Raw genomic sequence first — 22,628 nt, forward strand, 5'->3', positions numbered from 1 at the left:
CATTTTATCCCCTTGAATCCAATTCCAAATATGCATAAACTAGGAAGCTAAATTTGTCCCAATCACTAAAATTATATAAATGCCCATGTCTAACCAAACAAGGAATTTCGAAAAGACGCAAAAATGTAGAAATTAACTCTTTTATTTATTTATTTTGTCAAAAATATGGAAGTTAATTCCTCGAATACCACAATTTGCAAATACTACACCTTATGCAGCAAACTAAACGGTTAAAGCGAAGTGGAGCCCAACTGACAAGAAGATTAGCATCAATAGTATCAATTTTGTACTCAATGAGTGGTGTTTTATTTATTTAACCTAATTAAAAAAGCAAGCTTACCTTGAAGGATGAGACGCCATTTAAGATTGTGCAATAGCATTTCATACCACGAGAGGGTAGAAAAAAACAAGAGTAAGAATCTGTTCCAAGAAAAAACTACTAAACTAAAATTCCAAATTGCTAAGAATGTAAAGGAATAGACATTGGAGGAAGATGCAGCCATAACTTCAATTTCGCGTTGATTGTTCACATAATAAGTCACCCCCGGCAACCTGTTTGCTACAATGAAGAAAGTGTAACTATGGTAATAATATTCTAAAACATTTTAAACAAAATAACAGAATTTTGTCAACATACCTTTACAGACAAGATGTCGGCAACAGATTACACAATCTTCTGCTTGTTAACTCTCACGTTGAGGGCACTCATTAGCTTTGAGAGGTGACTTGCTCGGACTGTTACAAGAATCCTCATCGCCATTGCTTTTGGAATTAATGCAAGGAGACAATGAAGGGAAAGTAGGTACAGCTTTCAATATAAATTTCCGGCCACTTCTCAATCCTCCAGAGGAGCTTGATCCAATCCCAATATGACAACTCTGGGGAGGAGAAACTCGTTTTTGGGTTGGGGAATTTACTTTGACAGACGTCATAGGAGTTGAAGCTTCCTTCAGTATATCAGGGGTTTCATTTTCTAGAATGTCAAAGAGCTTGCTATCTGATTCAGAACACTGTAAATATTGTGCTTCACCTACTCTAGTGCTCGGGGTAAGCGGGGAACTACGCCAACGAAGAGAACCGCCAGGTAACTGGCGAATACATCCATGGGAGAGTCTGGAGTGAGTAATCTTTGCACACTCATTTGGTACAGATGAGAATGATGAAGTGCCAGACTGCTCAGGATTAGGCAGAGGAGTAAGCTGAAGTAAGGCAGCATCGCTGCATTCAATTTGGGAATCATAGGGGGTATTTCCCAACATCTCATTTGTGTCCAGAAGTGCTTCACTGCCATGCAAATTTTCAGAAGACTTAGTGTAGTTTGTACAAGATGCCAACATATTGACATCAGATTCAGGGGATGGTAGATAGTTTCCAGAAATAACTCTGGATTTAGCATCCTCCTTGCCTTGGCTGGACAAATGGAAAAGGATCAATCAAAGCACAAAAGCAGAGATGTTAAAAATATTGAGGACAATAATTTCTTTTATATCAAATGTTGGAGGATTTACAGTGAAAGCAATCTTACTCAGAACATTGCAATGATGGCGTTATAGGTGAGAGGCAGTGTAGATCATAAACAGTCTTGCTAGCCACCATTTCCAGTTTATTGTGAAAAGTGCAGTCTGATCCTTCTTCAACAATACTGCTCACCCTTTCTTTACTCGAAGTATGTCCAAATGCAACATAATCTGAATTCAAAAAATGTGTGTTACATCAACTAGCATTCTTGATAATTCACATTTTTACTTAAAATAGTGCTTCAAGTAACCAGTTAGTGAGATTTAAGGAGTTCCTTCACAATAACCCCCCCCCCCCCCCTCCAATGCACCAACCTCCAAAGGGATCAAAGATAATTACAGGCACCATAAATTAAAGGAGTGACATTTGTATGGGCATCATGCCTAAACATACTCGATAATAAGCTAAGTGGGCTTAGAAGCAAGTGGGATTTGGGTTGAGGTTCTTTATTCAATTCCAAATACATCATTCAAAACCATGGTCTCAAAACCTCCCAACATTCATTTCACCTCATTTCTACTTATCAGACAATTTAAATTATTCAGTTGGTGCATTAAGAATTTACAATAGCTATTCATGATATAAATTCTTACCTTCTTTCTTGCCATGGACATTCTTACATCCCTCACATCGGCATCCACTAGAGCATCCAACATTAGCCTTTTTGAAATATTGCAAAGAAAAAAGTACTATTAGCAGACACAGGAGATTAAACTTGTGAAATGTTTAGAGCATATAGAAAAGGACATAATATACACAACCTGATAACATTCACAATATTTTTTCAGACACATTGACCTTTTGCAATTGCAACCTCTTTTGTGCCTTGCTGATGACGGTGTTGTCAGATTTTCATCATCCTGCAAAAGGAACATAAAACTATCAATTCATTTCTGAAACTGAAAAAATGAACAAAAATAAGATACAGGAATCTTATACCATATGTGAAGAAATATCAGTGGTAGGCTGAACAATCTTGGGAGCAAATGCAATTGGATTACGGGATTCAATTTGTTGTTTAGTCTCGACAACTGTCTCTACATATTCTGGTCTGTTTAAGCAGCCTTGGCAAGCACAAGGGTCGGTACAGTACGTTCCAGCAGCAAAACAATCACAGTAACTGTGAAGTGCTCAAATCAAAAGACAGATACTGCGTATATCATAGAGTAAGATACCAATATATACAAAAATCCACTTACAGTTTTAAACATTTACTCTTCTTACAGTTGCACCGTTTACAGCCATTGTCATCAGCAGTGACTGATGTTTTCTTCCTGAAGAGCAATGCGATGATTGGTGATGCAACTAAACATATAAAGAGTAAGAATCATGAATTGTAAGAAAGATCAAAAGAACAGACTTTTTCTTGCAGGGGCTAGGAGGTTGGTTGAGGTCCTCAGAATTTCCAGTATCTGTAGCCACTGTATCATCAATTTCATGGCTCTCAGTTCTTGTATCAACTAATGATCGCCCATCGACATTAGATGAAAGTATGGATCTCTTCACATTCTCCATTCTTTGTAACCTTATTGAAGATGTGGATTTCATCCCCTGTGAACTATCTGATAATCTCACACCAGTAGTAGCAGCCTGATCAATTGGAATAGCATTTATGATGCTATTTAAATGCAACCCGATACCTGATGGCTTGGGACTTGTTGAAGGGAAGTTTCCACTACCTCGCCGAGGACACAAGGAAGTGACAAGTTCAGACGGCTTGACTGTTATCATTGTGTTTGAAGCTGCATTCAGTTTCACATTTCTTCCAAGAGCATTTGAGGCAGCTTCACCAAATTGTAGACAGCGTCTACGAATGCCATGGTGCTTTAGAGTAGCCTACAGTGATTGTAATAACAATTATTAATATTATATTGCACAAAAGAAATCTTTTTAGACTGAAACAAAAAAGGAGTGCAAATTCCTGACAGTATGATCACAACTCATTATCCTACAAAAATTATCTGATAGATTAGTCATTTGCTAAGCAGATATGCCACTAGAAACACGCTAGTTTCATACTACAGGACGAAACCTTTTAGAAAGCAAATTATTGCTGACAAGTCTTGGTTTAAAATACTTTACAAGGTGAAAGACACTCAAATTAAATTTTCCTTATACAAAGAGATGCCTTAAACCGTAAGATTTATGATGTGAGAAAATGCAATTACTTCTGTTCACAAAATTTTGAAAACTACATGTTAAGTAAATTTAATAAGCAGAAAAATGGAGGAAGTTTTTTAACTAGAGATGTCCAATTACAGTTAACCATCTGCCACAGAGATATGGAATATACCAACCACTGCTGCTAATTTCCTTAAAAATATTCCTGCCACGATGCATGCAAAGTTCCATATAAAAAAATAGGATCACAAAGCATTAGATTATAAATATTGACCATCAATCAAGTACATAATACTGTTCTCTTCTCGTAAATCTTAAATCAGTGTTAATAGGTGCCAAATAAAAAAAAAATAGAAACATATTAAAGACTGTAATTATTGACCTTGAAAGAATCTATTCACCTTAAAAGTAAATGAAACACATAGACATAGACAATGACACACTTGCAAAGGAATGAAAGCACAACAAAATTCAAATAAATGTTAAACCGCCTCCAAATGACTACAAAGAAATAGAAAACAAGTTTGATTACCTCGGAACCATCTTGCAAGATATTCTCTGCAGTTACATGTGAGGTTGGCACCATCTCATTGTAATCTTCACATCCTTTAACATCCTGCAGGGGATTAGGCATCCACTGAGGTGTACAATTTTTATAATCCCATCAATAATTTTCCACAAGCTGAAGATTAAAAGTTTATAGATTCAAATAAGGAATGAGAAACATCTAAGTCACGCTGATCTAGTGATGTGATCATAACATTAAATACTGACTGCCCTACAATACCATTATACAAATAGACAGCAAGAACCTATGGTTTACCTGAGGAAGTGGACCATGACTATATCGTTTATCAAAACCATCTGCAGCTAAAATGGACTCTAACTTTGCAGGCTCTTGAGAAGACCATTCAACATCATTTTTCTCCCCTTCCATCTTTTCAGGTTCTTCACCATATGCTGCCTTTTCTAGATGAACCTTGTTAAAATCTTCAGACAAAGGCAAAGATTCTTCCACTTTATCACCAGGACCATCTTTCCTGTCAAAATTTAATATATTATTCTTTGAATGAGTTTGGTCACTTAGTGATGTTTCAGCTGCATCTGTAGATTGTTGTTGCACATCCTGGTCAGCTGAATACATTTGATCAATATCCCCAGGATCCACCAAATATTTATCAATGCATGATGGAGAGCTGTAGTATTGAGTATTTTCATCATTCTTGAAGTCAAAAACCTGCTGAGTGTCATTTATAAACCTCTCTGGCAGTGACTGATGAGAATTTGATGTCCTGGAATCTCCAGGAGCTTCACCAAGCCTGTTGCCTTCATTTACACTTTGAGGTATTACTCCACCGAATGACTGAGTGCCTTGGGGCCTGGTATGGAAAAATTTTGTGAGCAAACGGCCAGTGCATTGTCAATAACCAAACAGGCACACACAATTGAAATCACAAACCTTTTCGTGAGCTGTGTTTCACGGTGACTAATACGTGGAGACTTGAACACAAGGGGTGGAGAACTGAGCCCTACACAACCTTGTGTCATATGAGAAGCCTTGGTGGGAATTGGAGATAAAGTCTTCACAAATCTAAGAAAGGGGGATTCCTGAAATTAAAAAGGTGACACATGAAATTCATTTATTATTCATAAAAAGAATGAGACAGTCTGAAAATACAGTAAGCTAGCTAATGTTCTAAACATCTCTGTACATAAAAGAGGGTTCAAAAATCAGGGTCAAGACCAATAATCAAAGTGCAGCATCACAATGCATACAGCATACATGAAAAAATCCTCCAAGGTCTATTCATACTTATATAATTCACATTCTTTTATTTCTTTTCTCCATTCACTTTACCATTAACAAGACATGCGGCTTTATAACTTTAGAGGGTAGAACAACATCACCATAAACAATTTAGGAAACAGCCAATCAATGCCATTGAATATTAGTCACTATGACCAACGAAAATAAAAAGATTTGCAAGTCCAATCAAAGTCAAACACAGTATGATTCACAAACCTTGTAAACAAGTAAGGTCTAAAACAAACATCATCCCAAACAAGTTTCATGGAATAATTCAAGCAATCAAGCATTCAACGAATTCAATTGTTCATTCCGAAAATTCCAAGCACAGTCACAATCCAACGCCATGATCAGCAAACAAGAAATGGAAAAGAACAAAAAAGACAAAATCTTACAAAGTCCCATCACAATTAGCAACAAAACAACTCCCAATAATCCCAAACCCAAAGCAATTCCTCATCGAAATTCACTCAAACCCCTAAACCCTCTTCCAATTATCCCCCATCACAAAACCAAGAACCGTGAAATTTACAAACACACTCACAAAATAGCCAAAATCCCGAAGGCTTCCAAAGCCCTAATTAAAGTGATCTTAGCAAAAACAACATTAAGAAATTAAAAAAAATAATAATTAAAAAGAAAAAGTGTTAATATTAAACATTACTTGAACTTGAGGGGATTCCGATGAAGGAGCATCATCGTTGTTGTTGTTGTTGTTGAGAGTGGAGGCAGAAGAAGAACTGCCATTGTTGTTCTTGGAAGGTTCTGGAGAATCCATCATCAACAAAACAATTTTCTTCTTATTCTACAAAACCCTACACTGAATCACTCTCTTCTGCAGCAACAAGCTCTCTCTCTATATATATATACTCACTCACACTGATCGATAATTCAACTCGCTCGGAAGTCGGAACAATATAAAGATTTTGCTTTATTTTTTATTTTTTTTATTATTATCTTTTTAGTTTTTGTTATTTTATTTATTATCGATTTCTCATCTGTATAATCTATCTATATTTAATATAATCTTTAGTAATAAATCTTCATCTATCGATATACAAACAAGGCCCCGATAGCTTTTGTAAATTACCAAAATAGTCTTAATTTACTTACGTGTCGACATATGAAGGGTTGTCGTTCCTGTCCAAGAATGTCCCATGATTTTATGTAATTTTTTATTTTGTTGTTTTCAATGTGCTTAGTCGCTGGTAGAGAGCATGTGGGCTGAGCTTTGAAAAAAGAAAGAGAGAATCGAGTGCTTGGAAGCTCAAAGAAGCTGCAGATTCGTTTTGTTTTCACAGCCAAGCTTCACCATTATTGTTTCCTCTATTTGCTTCATATAGGGTTATGTCCACAGTGTAAGGTCAGGTGCTCTGATTCTCTTACTTCATGAACCCGTTTACCTACATATTTGATAGTTTTGGGGCGTATTAGTGCCTCACTAAGTGTACAATGGTATTTGCTATGTTTGTTGCCTTTGATACCCCACAGTAGAGAAACGAAGTTGTTCTTATAATAAATTCTTTTACTTCATGAACCCACTTACTTACATATTTGATAGTTTTGGGCCGTATTAGTGCCTCACTAAGTGTACGATGGTATTTGCTATGTTGTTTTTATAAATAAATTCGATTATATTTGTAGAAATGTCTCGCAAGGAAAACATGATCTCTAAATTGCATACCAAGAAATGGACTTGGAAGATAGTAGTATGAATCACTGATATGTGGCACGTTAACAAGCACAATGGTAGACAAGAAATAGAAATGGTGTTCATGGACCAAACGGTGTGTTTGCTGATGTTCCATGCTGTATTTGACTACATTCATTTCGCTTCTTTCTTTCATTGATGAGTTTTATTGTTGACTCTTACAGGGTGCAAAGATTGGTGCCACTCTTTGGCAAGAACTGTTTCCTGAATTTGAGGTAATGTTGCATTGTGGTTCTGCATATGTGATTCAGAACATTAAGGTTGTTGAAAATCATTCTAAATACAAAGTGAGTAGGATTCCATTTTTGGTTTACTTGGTGAAAACTACTTCTGTGAAGGAGGCCAAACATCCTATGATTCCTACTAATGTCCATGTTATTACTCCATTTGTTGATATTATTGATGGGGTAGCACCACGTGACACTTTAGTTAGTATGTGGATTGGGGAATTTGCTAGCATGGACAATATCATAGTTTGTGAAGAATAACTACGATTGTGTTGTGTTGTAATTTTTAAATAGATGTTGTTGGTGTTGTGGTCGAAGTCATTGAGCATAAAACAGTTAATCCTACATATAGAGTTACAGTCAAGTTGAGGGATAACAGGTATTGTTTCTGCCATTATTTTTTTAGTTCTGTTTAGATATTTGCCATTTGAGGTAGCCTTCTTTTCAAATATTAAATTAATATGTTTAATTGTATATGTTTTTGGTTATAGTGATGGGGATATGATCTTGACCGTCTAGGAGGAATATGCTCTTCAGCTTAATGATGCTATAGAGAAAAATTATTTTGATAGGAAACCATTGGTGGTTATGTTAACACTTGCTGAGATCAAAGATCCTAAAGGTTATTATGATGGAGTTTCTATTTCTTTGAGATTTGGTTCAATTGATTATATATCATTGCTTTTTACATGTAACTATGATATTATTGCCAGACAAGTATCCTCTCAGTGTCCAAAATATCAAGCATGGGTCCAAGTTATATGTGAACACTGATATAACAGAAATCCGAGAATTCCATAATAGGTACCAAAGCACTTTATTATCAAAACAATCACATTTGACACTTGATATTTTGTTGCATCTTCATAAAACCCAAATTTGGTGATGTTGATGAATGCATATTAGATGTAGGTATGTCATTCTATGTTGGTGGACTATCAGATCAAGGAAGTGTTTCTCAATCACAATATAGCCAATATTCCCAACGAAGCTCTGTGGACAAGTTCTTGCATAATGCTCAAATGATGACACTAGGTGAAATAAGCAGGCTGAGACAAGTAATAGGTTTAATTTCAAATTAATCAGTGTGTTATTTGAATAAGTATTATGAACATTACCAAATATTTGATTTCTGTTTTGCATGTCCTCATTTAGGACTGTTACTGTTTGACTATTGGTACAGTGGATGAAGTAATGATTGATACACCCTGGAGTTATAATAGTTGTCCCTACTGTACTACCACATTTGTTCCATTGAAATTTGGTTCCACTTGTCGTTCATGCCAGAACGAAGTTGCTGACACAGTTCCAAGGTAACTTATATGTCTCCTTGAATATCCAACAAACTAAATTTCAATTACTTATTGTGTATATTATTTGAGTGTGTACTAAAAGGAAAATGGTTGTGTTAGGTATAAGTTAGTTTTGAAATTGGAACAGAATGGGGAGAAGGCCAACTTCCATTTCTGGGATGAAACATGTATCAAAATCTTTGGCAAAACTGCCAATTAGTGTCGCCAAGAGTTGATTGCAGTATATGAATTACAAAGTTAATATGTTTTCCGAATTACAATTGTCCATGTGTGTTGTCTATATCTATATTGGCCTTATCATTTGTTTATTCATTCTTAGAGTGGTGATGACATCAAGGTTTCCCCTCCCTGTGTTGATGAATTATTGGGAAAGACTTGGGTTGTTAGGTTCAAGTATCGTGTACAAATGCGTCAATCATCTGTGTTGGATGTTACTAAAGATGAATATCTTATTCAGACAATGACATCAACAATTGCTCTGCATGTGGTAAACATTTTATGAAATCAATTGAATTAATAATACTACTGTTATAGTTGATTTTTACTATGAATGACCTACATGCAGGATGAACCAAGCAAGTATAGGGAAGGGTAAAGCAGTTGCTGCTGAAAATTCATCACAGGATTGCCATCCTACGATAGACTCTTTTTTAACTGATTTTCATACTAACCCAGTACAGTGCTTTTTACAATCTGTTTTACTCTATGATTTTAAATTATGCATTCCTACTTGCTAATTTTGTTCTTAATCGTCACACACAACCTTCATTGTCACAGTCTATTGATTATGATCCTGAACTTTTTGTGTTTGTCACTCCTGCCAAAAGATTGTCTGATCAGCAAGACAGTAGTGAATTGCAATCTGACGAATACACACCGTATCAACTATCCACTAATAAACTTATCAAGTCTAAGTAATGACTTGTTGTTGATAAATATTGTAAATTTGTGTGTGTTGTATTACATGTGGTCTACCCTTTTGATACTAGCTGATAGGTCCACATTTACCTGTGTTTTGTCATGTGCAACAATTAGAAATACCAATGTATGGAGACTAATATATGTGGTGAAACTTTCTATCATGAAGTTTTCTGGTTTGATAACATATTGGTTATATAATTATTTGTTATTGCTAATACAAATGAAACATGCAAACCTTGGTTTACAATTGATGAAATATAACATCACTTGATACTCAATTCAGAATTGGTTGGTATCTATCTCACTTTGTTTAAATACACTATTAGTATAAAGTGCCCAAACAAATAACAACACAGTGGCCAAAATCAATTGTGTTTTAATTTAAAAACAAACATTTAATCATACACTTTGGAAAAATATTCACGAAATGCATTCTAATCATCAAGTCCAATACACAAAGAAATAGTTTTTTTTGTAGGTGTACAAAATAGATCATATGTAGGTCAATTATATATTGTATTCTATTTAATTTTTAAATACTTTTTGTGTAAAGCATATAAACGTGATCTATCTATATAAAATATGTTTGGCAACCAATGACATCAAAGATTTTGGGTTTTTTTTGTTAATTAATTTTTTCAATTTCTTAAATATTATATATTTTTAATATATTCGTAATACTAATATAGCATTGGAATTCATTTACTTGCAGGTTCAAATATCACATTATCTAAAGTCCTCTTTGTTGGACTCAATATTTACGTCCATTCATATTTCTTTTCATTATGTTTATTCAATTATTCAAAATCCATATTATTATCTATCAAATTTATGTATTCAACTACATTTAAATATTAAATATTATTATATGTCAGAGTTTGTACTTTAATATTTATTAGACGTGACTTAAATAGGGTCGTTGCACTTCCCAATGACTGTTAGGCAATGACATCAAGTACATTATCGAGATCAACCAAGAGGCTTCTCAAAACCCATCCAATCATAATAGACATTGGAACAAGCAATTTCGAGCACAAAGGGGTTCTGACTGCACCTTCCTTCCTCTCTGGTTCTGTAGAAACCCAAAAAGAGATTTTGACCATCAACTTATCCTGCCAAACAAAGTCACTAGCACATTATCAAGATGAGTACTCAATCATCGACTGCTTCGAATGTTGTAAGTTTGTTTAACGTTTCTATTGTTTCTTCTTTTGTCTTATTATCGCCAATGACTGTTCATTTCGTTACAGTTTTGATAGTTGAATTCTTTGTGCTTAAATTGTCCACTAAATCGTAAAGAAATTGACAGTGAAACCACTATGATCAGCCCATAACTTCCTTTCATCCCAAAGAACCTTACTCTATTTTCAACACTTATGCAGTATGTTGGTCTATCCTAACTTAATCGGATGTACACTCACATATCAATTTGTAGTTGCATTTCATACCGACAAAGTAAGTATTTCCAACTATGGAATCAAATCTTATTGTGTTGATCACAAACAAATGAGTTTAACCTTACCTAACAACTGATTCAATGTACATAATTCATATTTTTCAATCATGTACTTGCAAAACCTGATTGAGATACCATCAATCTACCACAGGCAATAAGCTCCTCACTATCCACCTAACGTCCTATTTAAATATAATGGAAGTAGCTACATTGTAAAAGTTTGAAAAGCTGACGGCAAATACTTCTTTGCTGATGGTTTGAAGGAATTCGAGAAATTCAAGAAGGTGTCACCATCACTTATGCTGCTCTAGAGAAAGATTGGATATTCAATCTTCACTTCATGCCACCACTAGATAATCAGACATGTGGAAGGCCTCTCGCAACCCAAAGAACACATGTGTGGACTGTAGAACTTACTCAAGCTATGATCTCAGCTCCTCATCCATTGGTAGGTCTCCATTCATATAATTAACCACCATCCTCTTTATTGACCTTAACTTCTTTTATTGACTTCCATCTGTAATGTAGGTACTACCCATGCATGCTCTAACCTATGTTGATGTGGCAAAGAAGAATATGACTGTTATGGTAAATCATGGCCATCTTCTGCTGTGGAAGTTGACCTTGCATGATGCTGAAAAAGGGCTACAATGTGTTGCTGAGCCATGGTACCAATATTTGAGAGACAATGACTTCAGTGCTGGAGATGAGATATGATTCTACTTCAAGCTTAATAAAAAAAGTATGGGAGCTAGTAATGAGAAACTAGGTTGCTTGGGATGACAATCACTCTGATTGAAGATGGCTCAAATCAACTTATGTTTAGATCTATTTTTTGACAAAATAATATGTGGACCTTGCTAAAGTCTTATCATGTAATTTAACCATCTATCGTTAAGAGACATTGTTTTGTTTTCATATTTTGGTGTATCTGAACAACCTTGCAGTCGTATATGGTTGTTTTTTTATTGTGAGAACATTTGTCATGGTTTTGATATACACTGTTAAATTATGCAATGCAAAAGAAAAAGGACTGCTATCAATGGTTATTACATATATTAACACTCAATTAATATTTGACAAATTGTCACTAACGAACACACTCTTTTCAAATATGTTTTAAATGTAATAGATAACAAAATAATTATATAAATAGTCCATGTAAAACTTTGTATTTAGAAATAAAGAAGTTTATCGATAACAATTTTTAACAAATAATCGTAATCATTTGACAAACGCACCAAAGTATTCAACCAACCACAAATTAAAAAAAATAAAAAATAAAATATTAATAATGTAAATTACATTTTGTATTAGCTGTCATCACAAGTAGCCAATAGTAGGTAGTAGCAAACGACTGTAGCAAACATGGAGTCTGACGCTAAACCACACAAATGTATAATCATAGGCTTAGTGGGAAAGAAACAAACGGGGGAATGCACAACTCACCATTCTTCCTTTTCTTTACTACTTTCTGCTAACTATCAATGGTGAACCATATCCAAAATCTCAAACAAACTTCTATAACATGAATCCTCCTTCAATAACAGATATAAGTCGGCTGATGATAAATGATGAACGAAATAGAAAGGCAAAAAGCACGGCTTCTTGAAGATGACAACTTAACTGCAACATGAAGAACAAAACACATATCTTCTCTTACTAAGTTTGAAGGAAAGTTTCTTCCTTTTCGCACTTTATTATATGATACACTCAATATTCAAACAAACATTCACATACCATTATTTCTTCTCAAACAATATTATGTCACTACTGTTGGTGGATTGGTAGATATAAGGAAGTAGTATTACATTTTGCAGGTTTATATACTCTATTTATAAAATAATGAGGACCAAATCTTATAAGTTGCACCTAAATTATGTTATATGTTGCACCTAAATTCTTATTTATAAACAATAACAAAATGTTGTAGAATACTTTGTGAAGTCAAACATCAAATGGAAAATTTTGGACAAGCATGAAAAAATAGAAAACACATTTTGCAAGAAAGAAGAAAAGGTTATGACACTAAAAATCAACATTTATCTAATGGTTAGAATTACTACAAACCCCCATTTGACATCTACATATTCTGATAAATACTAATTCAAATATAACTATTATCATTGTAGAAAAACATAAGCGTATATCAACGTGTCATCCACACTTTATCGATGATCGTCCTACAATGCATACACAATGCACACCTTTGGCAAACATCACTTCATCTTGGAATCAGTTTGATTAACATTATACTGGGGAATTTGAAATTCGACCGAGACATACTGTCAATGTACGAAGAATCCAAGCTTCTTCAATCCAAACGAATCTATTGTACAAGTTTGGGAAGAAAATTTAACTTCATCAAACTTCAATGGACCATCAACTTCTACAACAAATACACACACACCTACTGCTACAATTTCATCTGCCAATAGGTTTCAACATATACATTCTGGGAGATATACAATACACAAAACAATACTAATATCTCACATCTCAGATGATAGTGATGAGGAAAACAATTTAAATCGGATAGACATTGATGCAATTAATGTGTGCTTATTGTTATTACATCCGAAATCAATAAATGACTGTGCATTATAATTACAATATGTCAAACTGATCAACACCTATATTTAAGTTGCAACTTATTTGACTGACTTAATTGGTTAGGCAAGACCACATTTTAAGTTACACAAATTTGTGTCATGTAGAATATTCATTTGACAGCCCAACACCAACAAATGATGATGCTGATAGTCATGATGATAGCAATGATGATACAACATATCATTATGAAAATACTGGTATTGACCTCCCAATTTCAACAAACTTTTTTATGTCTTTTCATTTTGTTCTGCACGTGTCTAGCATTTAAACTTCTGAATTCATGTTTAGGTGCAACTTACTATGATATTGGAGATCCAGTTTGGAAATGCAAGCACTGTAATGCTATAATGTGGTATGATGAGAGGATTAACAAAGATAAGCACCCCAAAAACCCAAGGTTTGCATTATGTTGTGGCGATGGCAAAATACAACTTCCTCTACTAGAAGATCCTCCACAACCATTGAGACAACTACTTTTTGACAACAAGAGTACACAAGCTAAGAACTTCCAGCTCAACATTCATTCATATAATCTAATGTTCGCATACACATCACCTGGTGCCAAAGTTGACACAAGCTATAATACTGGTAGAGGTCCTCCTAAATTTTGCAACCATGGTCAAGGGCATCATCTTATTGGAAGCCTCCTACCTATGGCTAATAACTCACCCAAATTTGCACATCTATATATTTATGATACTGGGAGCGAAGTTAAAAACAGGCTTGCCCAAAACCCATAAGTTTTTAACTTTGGATAAATTACATGTTACATTACATTTTTTAAAAAGTCTTTATAATAATGTATACTAACAACACTTTGTTATCCACCTTGAAAAATACTCAGGAACAAGGATATTCTTGATGAAGACATTATCATTGGAACCAAGAATATGCTAGATAAACACAATCAGTATGCACTAAAGTTCAGAATGGCAAGGGACAAACTACAATCTTCAGCTGTTTGTGACCTAAAACTAAAACTCATAAGTGATAGGCAATTAGATGGAAGATTATATAACTTGCCAAATACTGCTGAAGTTGCTGCTTTGATTATTGGTGACGAGCATACAGGTAATAAAAAAGATATCATCATTGAAAAGCAATCAGGAACGCTTAAAAGAATAAATGAACTACATCCTGCATATTTGCCTTTGTAATATCTCCTTCTGTACCCAAAAGGTGAAGATGACTATAGACCAAATATTATTCATAAGGATCATCCAAATAGCCATGTTGCAAAGAGGAAAAAAGTTACCATGCGTGAATATTTCTGTTTCAGAATGCAATCAAGGGAGAATGAAGCTCAAACAATACTACATTCAAGAAGATTATTTCAATAATGGATAGTTGATGGCTACACTATGATTGAGTCTGAAAAACTCAACTATGTTAGAGAACATCAACAGGAACTCAGAGTTTACAAGTACATGAATTTGAATGCCTACAATAATGATCCCGAAACACATGGCAATGAGAAAGAAAAGAGAATCATATTGTCGAGCTCATTTGTTGGTAGTCATAGGTATATGGAATAACTATATTTTGATGGTATGACAATTTGTGGCCATATTGGATTTGCAGACCTGTTCTTGACATTAACATGTAATCCAACATGGCCAAAAATTCAACAAAAAGTTAGGAAATGCAATCTAAGACCTAATGATTTCCCTGATGTTGTCTAACGAATATTCAAAATGAAGCTCAATCATTTGATGAATGATCTCAAAAGTGGACATGCATTTGGTCCCATTGTTGGATGTAAGTAATTACCACCTCTACCAATCAAGTTCTACACTTAATTTACAATTATACTTTCAAATACATTAATAATCATGGTGCTTATTTTTCAATTGAACTGCAGTTGTTTACACCATTGAGTGGCAAAAAAAAAAGGATTGCCTCATGCTCATATTTTAATATCTCTACATCGTTCAAACAAGTATCCAAATCCAGAAGACATTGATAACATCATTTCTGTTGAGATCCTAAATAAGGACACACATCCAGAGTTGTATGAATTAGTCACCAAGCATATGATTCATGGTCCACGTGGACTGCCAAATAGGAGGGCACCATGTATGGTTGATGGAAAGTGTATTAGATTTTTCCCTAAGAAGTTCCAGCAAGCAACAATTGTTGACCAAGATGGATTTCCAGTTTATAGAAGAAGAAATAATGGACATACGGTTCAAAAGAATGATATTGAACTTGATAATCGATTTGTTGTGCCATACAGTCCACATCTCCTAGTTAAACATAGAGCACACTTAAATGTGGAATGGTGCAATCAGAGTACATCAATCAAATACCTGTTTAAGTACATCAACAAAAGATTCGATCATATTACAACAGTTATTGTTAATGTGTAAAACCAGGATGACACACAAACTGAAGTTCATGATGAAATTAAACACTATCTTGATTGTAGGTATGTGTCAATCATTCGATGATTTTATACATAATATCTACACACAAATCAGCTCTTGCTATTTATATACATTTGTTATAATCTTCTAAAATGTTACTTACTATGTCTATATGTTTTACTATTTCATTGACCAGGTATGTATCACCACCCGAGGCATGTTGGAAAATTATTGCATTCCCAATGCATGCATGTGCACCAACAATTGAACATCTGTATTTTCACCTTGAAAATCAACAACCTATTTACTGGAAGGATACTCAACAAATTTTTACAATACTATCTAAAAGTACAATCAAAGAATATATGTTTATAGCTTAGATGGATTCTAATAAAAGATATCCTTATGGTCGGGATCTTACTTATGCCGAATATTTGTCCAAATTCATGTATGTTGCACACTGAAGATGTTGGCAACCAAGAAAACAAGGATATACAATTGGCAGGCTCATATGGGTACCCCCTTCAAGTTGAGAGTTGTTCTACTTGAGAATGATGCTATCTTCTACTAAAGGGTTACAATCTTACAAAGACATTAGAACAGTAGCAAATGTGGTGTATGGTACATTTAAAGAAGCATGCTTTGCAAAAGGTTTTCTAGGAAATGATCGGGATTTCATTGGTGCTCTACGAGAAGCTAAAACATGGGGATCTACACACTTCCTTAGAAAGTTATTTGTAAAGTTGTTATTTATGAATACCATGGATAGACCACAATATGTGTGGGAACAAACATGGCAATGGATGACAAATGATATTATATTTAATCATAGAAGACAAGGTAATTTCTAAGGAACTCAATAATTGCATATCAAACATATTAAATAACTCAAATTCTAAGTAAATATTATGTCTACTGTTCATAGGCATTCAACTACCTGTTAAAGAAACAAAGCATCTATGTTTGACTGAAATTGAAAATTTGCTGTAAGGCAATAGGAAAAGTCTACGAGATTTTTCTTCAATGCCATACCTAATAGGATATGCTACTAACACGCATGGAAATAAACTCATTTTCAATGAAATGACTTATGATAAAGAATTATTGCATGCAGAATTCAACAATTTCTATCACTCACTAGCAGGTGCTCATAACATATTATAGTTATTCTTAAGTTGTAATCATTATGAAAAATCCATATGACTAATTAATGTTGCATACATTACTGAATGTAGATGAGCAGGGTGCTATTTTTTATAAGATTATGTGTGTTGTTGCAAGTCAATCAGGTGGAGTTTATTTTCTTTATGGTTATGGAGGCACTGAGAAAACATTTATCTGGAAAACTTTATCATCTGTTATACGGTCTAATGGAGGAATTGTCGTAACAATAGTTTCAAGTGGGATTGCATCATTACCACTGCCTAGAGGAAGAACAACACATTCTAAGTTTGCTATACCAATGCTTGCAACACAAAATTCAACATGCAATATTCATCAAGGGAGTGACCTGGCTGAATTGCTAACAATTACCCAACTAATAATTTGGGATGAAGCCTAAAAGACATCATGCACAATGATAGACCTTTTGGAGGAAAGGTCATTGTTTTTGGTGGTGATTTCCGTCAAATACTGCCAAGTTTGCCAAGAGGTAGTCGGTCTGATATTGTGCATGCAAGTATAAATGCATCATACATATGGGACCATTGTCAAATTCTTAAATTGACAAAGAACATGCATTTGCAAACCAATGCTGCCGGTACCAATAGTGATGACCTAAAACAATTTTCTGATTGGCTACTAGACATAGGTGATGGCAAACTTGGGGAAACTAATGATGGTTATGGCAAAATCAGCATTCCTGATGAGTTTCTTATCAAGGACTTTAATGATCCTATCCAGGCAATTGTTGAGACAACATATCCTAACTTCTTACAAAACTATGGCAACAGAGATTTCTTGCAGAAAAGAGCTATTCTAGCCTCTACAAAAGATGTTGTTGATAGTATAAATGATTATGTCATGTCTTTGATACCCAGTGAGGAGAAAGAGTATTGTAGTGTTGATAAATCCGATCAACTACTCAATTCTGCATTTGGAGTTCTAACACCTGAATTTCTGAACTCATTGAAAACATCATGAATACCTAATCACAAGTTAAAAGTCAAGGTTGGCACTCCCATAATACTATTACAAAATTTGGACCAGGCAAATGGGTTATGCAATGGAACCAGACTTATTGTCACAAGACTTGGTACACATGTGGTTGAAGCAGAGATTATTATTGGGCCCAATATAGGGCATAGGACATACATACCATAGATGAATATGTCTCCTTTTGATTCTCCATGGTCATTCAAATTAATTAGAAGGTAGTTTCCATTCATGGTTTCATTTGCAATGACCATAAACAAGTCTTAAGGACAGTCTTTGGCACATGTTGGATTGTACTTACCAAACCCAGTATTTTCTAATGGCCAGCTATATGTAGCACTTTTGCGGGTGCAAAGCAAAAAAGGACTGCATATTCTTATCCATGAAAAAGAAGGCACTCCAAAAAATACTACTATTAATGTAGTATACAAAGAAGTATTTGCAAACTTATAGAGAAGGTATGCTTCCCAAATTCTTATTACTACATATGCATTATTGTTAATGACATTAATTTTGTATATAAAACTATAAATAACATGCAAAAAGACATCCTATATTTGGTAGCCATTTAATTTTTCATTGACTTTTTTTTCAGCATATTAATATCAATTTTAGCAAATTATAATGTACTACATATTTAACTTTGCCAACGTTTTTACAGGTTCCAAAATGCTCACTTTTGGAGAAGTATCAATGCACATCTATCCCCTTTATCAAACATACAAACCATTACCTATATTGTTTGTAATTCAAACTTATTTTTGTTCTAACCATATATGGCATACCATATATAATATGTCATCACAATATCTATATGGGATATCATATTTTGTTCAAATGTTTATTTGTTTGATATTGTTTGCAATTTCTTTAATATAATTATACTACTAACATATATTATCAAATATAAAATATTACTATTAGCCCGTGCTTCGGCATGGCTAGCTTCTAGTTAGTAATAAAATAACGACCAATTGGTATACGTGTTCGCTTCTTGATTTTTTGGCAATATAATAATCCATCGCCCTGAGCTTTTTCTTCTTCGTTACACCATTTCTCTTGACTTTTTGCAAATTTCAATTTCAAAATTTGCAACCTCAGCATTCAAATTTCGGAGCTCAAATTCAAATTTCAAATTTATCTTTCACCCCTTGCAGTTTCAGCTTTTCCTATGTGTTTCTCTCTTTCTTTCTTTCTTTTCTTCTCTCCACATACAACAAATCCAACTGCTTTTCTCCATTTTTGTCTTTCCCTTTCATTGTTTTCTTCTTCTAAAAAAATAGAAATCCATTTTTCTATTATCTAAATCTGTGAGTAAGTGTTGATTCTCATATTTCTTTTGCCTTTGGTGTTTGATTTCATTTTTCTCTATTAATAATTTTTACAAGGTGGTGTTTTGTTATGTGTGTTTGTAGTTTCACCAGTGCCAGGTGGTTGGGAGGGCTCTTCCTACGGAAGCAGATCAACACCCCAAAATCTACCGGATGAAGCTCTGGGCCACCAACGAGGTTCGCGCCAAGTCCAAGTTCTGGTAATGTTTTGTTCCTTTTTAATAGTTTTATTTTTTTTAGATGCTTGATGTAATGTTTTGCGCCATGTATTGTTTTCTTAGTTTCCAGAAATCGAATTCAATTGCCTCTGTTTTTGAATTCTAGGGTTTAGGGGTTGTGTTGTATAATTTTGAATTTGTTTTGCTTTCAATTAGGTATTTTTTGAGGAAATTGAAAAAGGTGAAGAAGAGCAACGACCAAGTGCTTGCTATCAAAGAGGTACAATCTCCTTTTTTTGAAGTATATTTCTTGTTAGTGAATTTACATTTGGTAATAAGTTGGTTAAATTGAAATTTGTCATTTATGGAATTTTGGGGTCTAAGATGGTTGTTGTGATGTATGATTTTGTAGTTGGTTTTCTTCCTAAACATTCAGGATCAAGAAGAAAAAGGCTCATGATTTCAGCTGATCAAACTACAACTCAAATAATGCTATATAATAATGCTTACTTCCACGATAAAAGTACTATACAGTTGTCGGCCTTTTCTTCTAATCACTTATCATTATAGCTTTTGTCTCCCCTCTCAAAATTTCCAGTTGTAGAATCCTTTTTTTTTGTAATATATAAATCAGATAAGTTGACTCTTTAATTTGATGATATTGCAGGCAATATGTTATTGCTCACGAAATGACTATGTTATATGAAGAGGTAAGTTTAGCATTTAACTCTCAGAAGTTAGTATTTCGTAGGGGCGGTGGAATCAATATTATGATCAAGAAAAATTTATTTATAAAGCCAGTGTCAGAAGCTTATCTAAAATCAATGATATAGAAAGAGTTGAGTCATATAAGCTCTTAAATTTTAAATAGTGTTTGCGTATTATTTACTTTAATAATTGGAAATTATTTTATTATGAAATGTCTTGTATGACTGTTGAATCACAACCTATTGAAGAATTGTCTGCTGTAAATATTGATTCTCAACCTTCTGAAGAAAAATTTGTTGTCAATCTTGAATCTCAGCCTACTGAACAAATGTCTGATGTAAATCTTGAATCTCAATTTGAGACAGTAAGATAACTAAATAACAATGCAATGCAAATTCATTTTCAGATATGTGATATCATAAATGATATAAGTACTGATTCAAATTGTCTTTTAGTAAGCATTATATGCAACTACTGATCATGATTTGAAATTGGTTAAATTTGTGACCCCAACTAAGAGGCAACCCACTGACATGCTGATGAAAATCTAAGTCAAGATTTGGCTTTTGCTCAACTTTCAACCACAAAGTTTCCAAAGCACATCAAAATTGAATGATAATTCAGTTTCAAATGTTAATTTTGGCTAGAAGGTCTTATTTATTCTATTATGAACTTTAAGAACTTTTTAGCCCATACAAAGTCATCTTCGACATCCCCACATCTTGAGCTCTATTTTTAGAGAGATAAATGGAAATTTTCCTATGCCTTCAAAATTCTAGAATTTGCACAGAAATAGTTATCCAAATCTTTTGACATTTATTTATGCCATTCAGGTGACAGACTTGACAAGATTAAATCATGAGAAGCAATTTGTGAATACTTATGAGGAGTGCACTCTAATGGCCCATTTGTTAACAGGTTGATGAATACTTGAGCAATGGTTTATTTATTTTATTTGCTCTTCATAAGTCTCTACATTGTAAGTTGATGTAAGCTAATATTGTTAGGTCCTTTTGCTTTGACATTCAATGTGTTGCTTAGTTTATGGATTGGGATTGCTATTCAATTTTAGAATTTTTTTTCACTTTCTTTGACCATGTGTGCCACTGATTTTTGTAAAATCAAAATTCTTTATTGTTTTAAACTATAGATTTTTTGACAATTTATTATTGTGTTTTTGTCTTGAAGGTCATTTTATTGGTGGCTATTTTGTTTTTCTTAATTTCAGGAGGAAACCTACAATGGTACAATTCTTAAATTATTCTCGATGAATGAAAATAGTTTTCTTTTCAACCTTTCATGTGTTTGCAATCTTTTTATTTGTTCCTATTGTTGATTGAAATTGAACTTTACATCAGTTCAATATCATTTTAGGCAATGTTTTTCCATGAGCTTTTAGCCCTTTGTTTTCCTTTGTCTCACCAGAAAAAAAAAGGAAATGGTAAAATCTTTTTTGAATGTAGAAGTAACCCATATGGAAGTATAGATTTTTACAGGTATGATAAGAGGGATTCTGTGCAAGACTATCAATGCTTGATATTTGTTATATGGGGATTAGTTTTTACAATATATACTTTGCTAAGTAAGGTTTTCTCATGAATGTTTGTTTACAATAGTTTTTGTCTCCAATCTTGGCATATCCAGTTCATAGTTGTATAAGTTAACATTCTTGACCTTTTTGTTGGGCTTGGTGTTTAACCTTTTTGGGAGGAGGTTGAGATATGCATGGGATGTAAGCATTTTTTGCTCTTAGATGGAGGGGCATCGTTATCTGGCATTGTGTTATCTGTGGGTGGGTGCTAAGGACTATGTTTATTGTATATTGTTGCTTTGCTTGTGCTTTTTATAATATTCATTTTGCTGGAAAAAAACACATTTTTTTGTAAAGTGTTTTTGTGGAAAATGAATACTAGAAGGAGAGGTTTGCAATATCCTTTATCAAGTTGGATTCTTAATTCCAAAGCTTACATGGGAATGTCTGAATGAGATAATGTTTTGAAGAGTGATTTTTTTTTGTTCAAGCACGATATCAAATGGTTGGTGGGCATGGAGGTTTATTAAAGGAGTTTGTGTCTGTGGGAATGGGGTTACTGAACTATAAAGAAGTTAGAGAATTTTAGCAAAAGGCAACATGGTATAAGATTCAATTTTGAGAATTTCGAAGCTATTGCAAAATAAAGTTAGCGTTGAGCTCTTTTAGCATACTTCTTGTTGTGAAAAAGTG

The 22,628-nt window shown here is 33.9% G+C and overlaps 2 protein-coding genes, 1 long non-coding RNA gene and 1 pseudogene across 4 annotated transcripts; 3 read left to right on the plus strand and 1 right to left on the minus strand.

Annotated features, from left to right (window-relative positions):
* Nucleotides 1-252: 252 nt before the first annotated feature.
* On the minus strand, nt 253-6,331 carry LOC114393094 (annotated as a pseudogene). Its single transcript, XR_003662468.1, has 12 exons — nt 6,111-6,331; nt 5,099-5,247; nt 4,463-5,018; nt 4,172-4,255; nt 2,879-3,354; nt 2,718-2,792; nt 2,458-2,638; nt 2,280-2,378; nt 2,112-2,178; nt 1,526-1,688; nt 638-1,410; nt 253-559 (listed from the first exon to the last, which is right to left on the minus strand). The product of XR_003662468.1 is annotated as a protein tesmin/TSO1-like CXC 2 (transcript).
* An 881-nt stretch (nt 6,332-7,212) lies between these two features.
* On the plus strand, nt 7,213-7,903 carry LOC114391682. The gene is made up of 4 exons (XM_028352656.1): nt 7,213-7,233; nt 7,322-7,589; nt 7,679-7,763; nt 7,876-7,903. Exons 1-4 carry the CDS (start codon nt 7,213-7,215, stop codon nt 7,901-7,903), a joined length of 402 nt encoding a protein of 133 aa, XP_028208457.1.
* Nucleotides 7,904-17,622: 9,719 nt separating this feature from the next.
* LOC114391683 lies at nt 17,623-18,195 on the plus strand. Its single transcript, XM_028352657.1, has one exon. It carries the CDS (start codon nt 17,623-17,625, stop codon nt 18,193-18,195), a length of 573 nt encoding a protein of 190 aa, XP_028208458.1.
* Nucleotides 18,196-19,624: 1,429 nt separating this feature from the next.
* LOC114392954 lies at nt 19,625-21,446 on the plus strand. Its single transcript, XR_003662439.1, has 4 exons — nt 19,625-19,738; nt 19,913-19,976; nt 20,364-20,406; nt 21,238-21,446. It is a non-coding gene; the product is annotated as an uncharacterized LOC114392954 (long non-coding RNA).
* The last annotated feature ends 1,182 nt before the right edge of the window (nt 21,447-22,628 follow it).

Source organism: Glycine soja, chromosome 17 (assembly GCF_004193775.1).
Source record: "Glycine soja cultivar W05 chromosome 17, ASM419377v2, whole genome shotgun sequence".
Classification (NCBI taxonomy): Eukaryota; Viridiplantae; Streptophyta; class Magnoliopsida; order Fabales; family Fabaceae; genus Glycine; species Glycine soja.

Excerpts from the sequence above, each read along its gene's own strand:
- LOC114391682 (XM_028352656.1), top strand. The coding sequence starts at position 7,213 with ATGGTGTTCATGGACCAAACG. Across the intron at positions 7,590-7,678 it reads ACCACGTGACACTTTAGTTA|ATGTTGTTGGTGTTGTGGTC; the intron begins GTATGTGGATTG and ends ATTTTTAAATAG. Across the intron at positions 7,764-7,875 it reads GTCAAGTTGAGGGATAACAG|TGATGGGGATATGATCTTGA; the intron begins GTATTGTTTCTG and ends TTTTGGTTATAG.
- LOC114391683 (XM_028352657.1), top strand. The coding sequence starts at position 17,623 with ATGCACAATGATAGACCTTTTGGAGGAAAGGTCATTGTTTTTGGTGGT.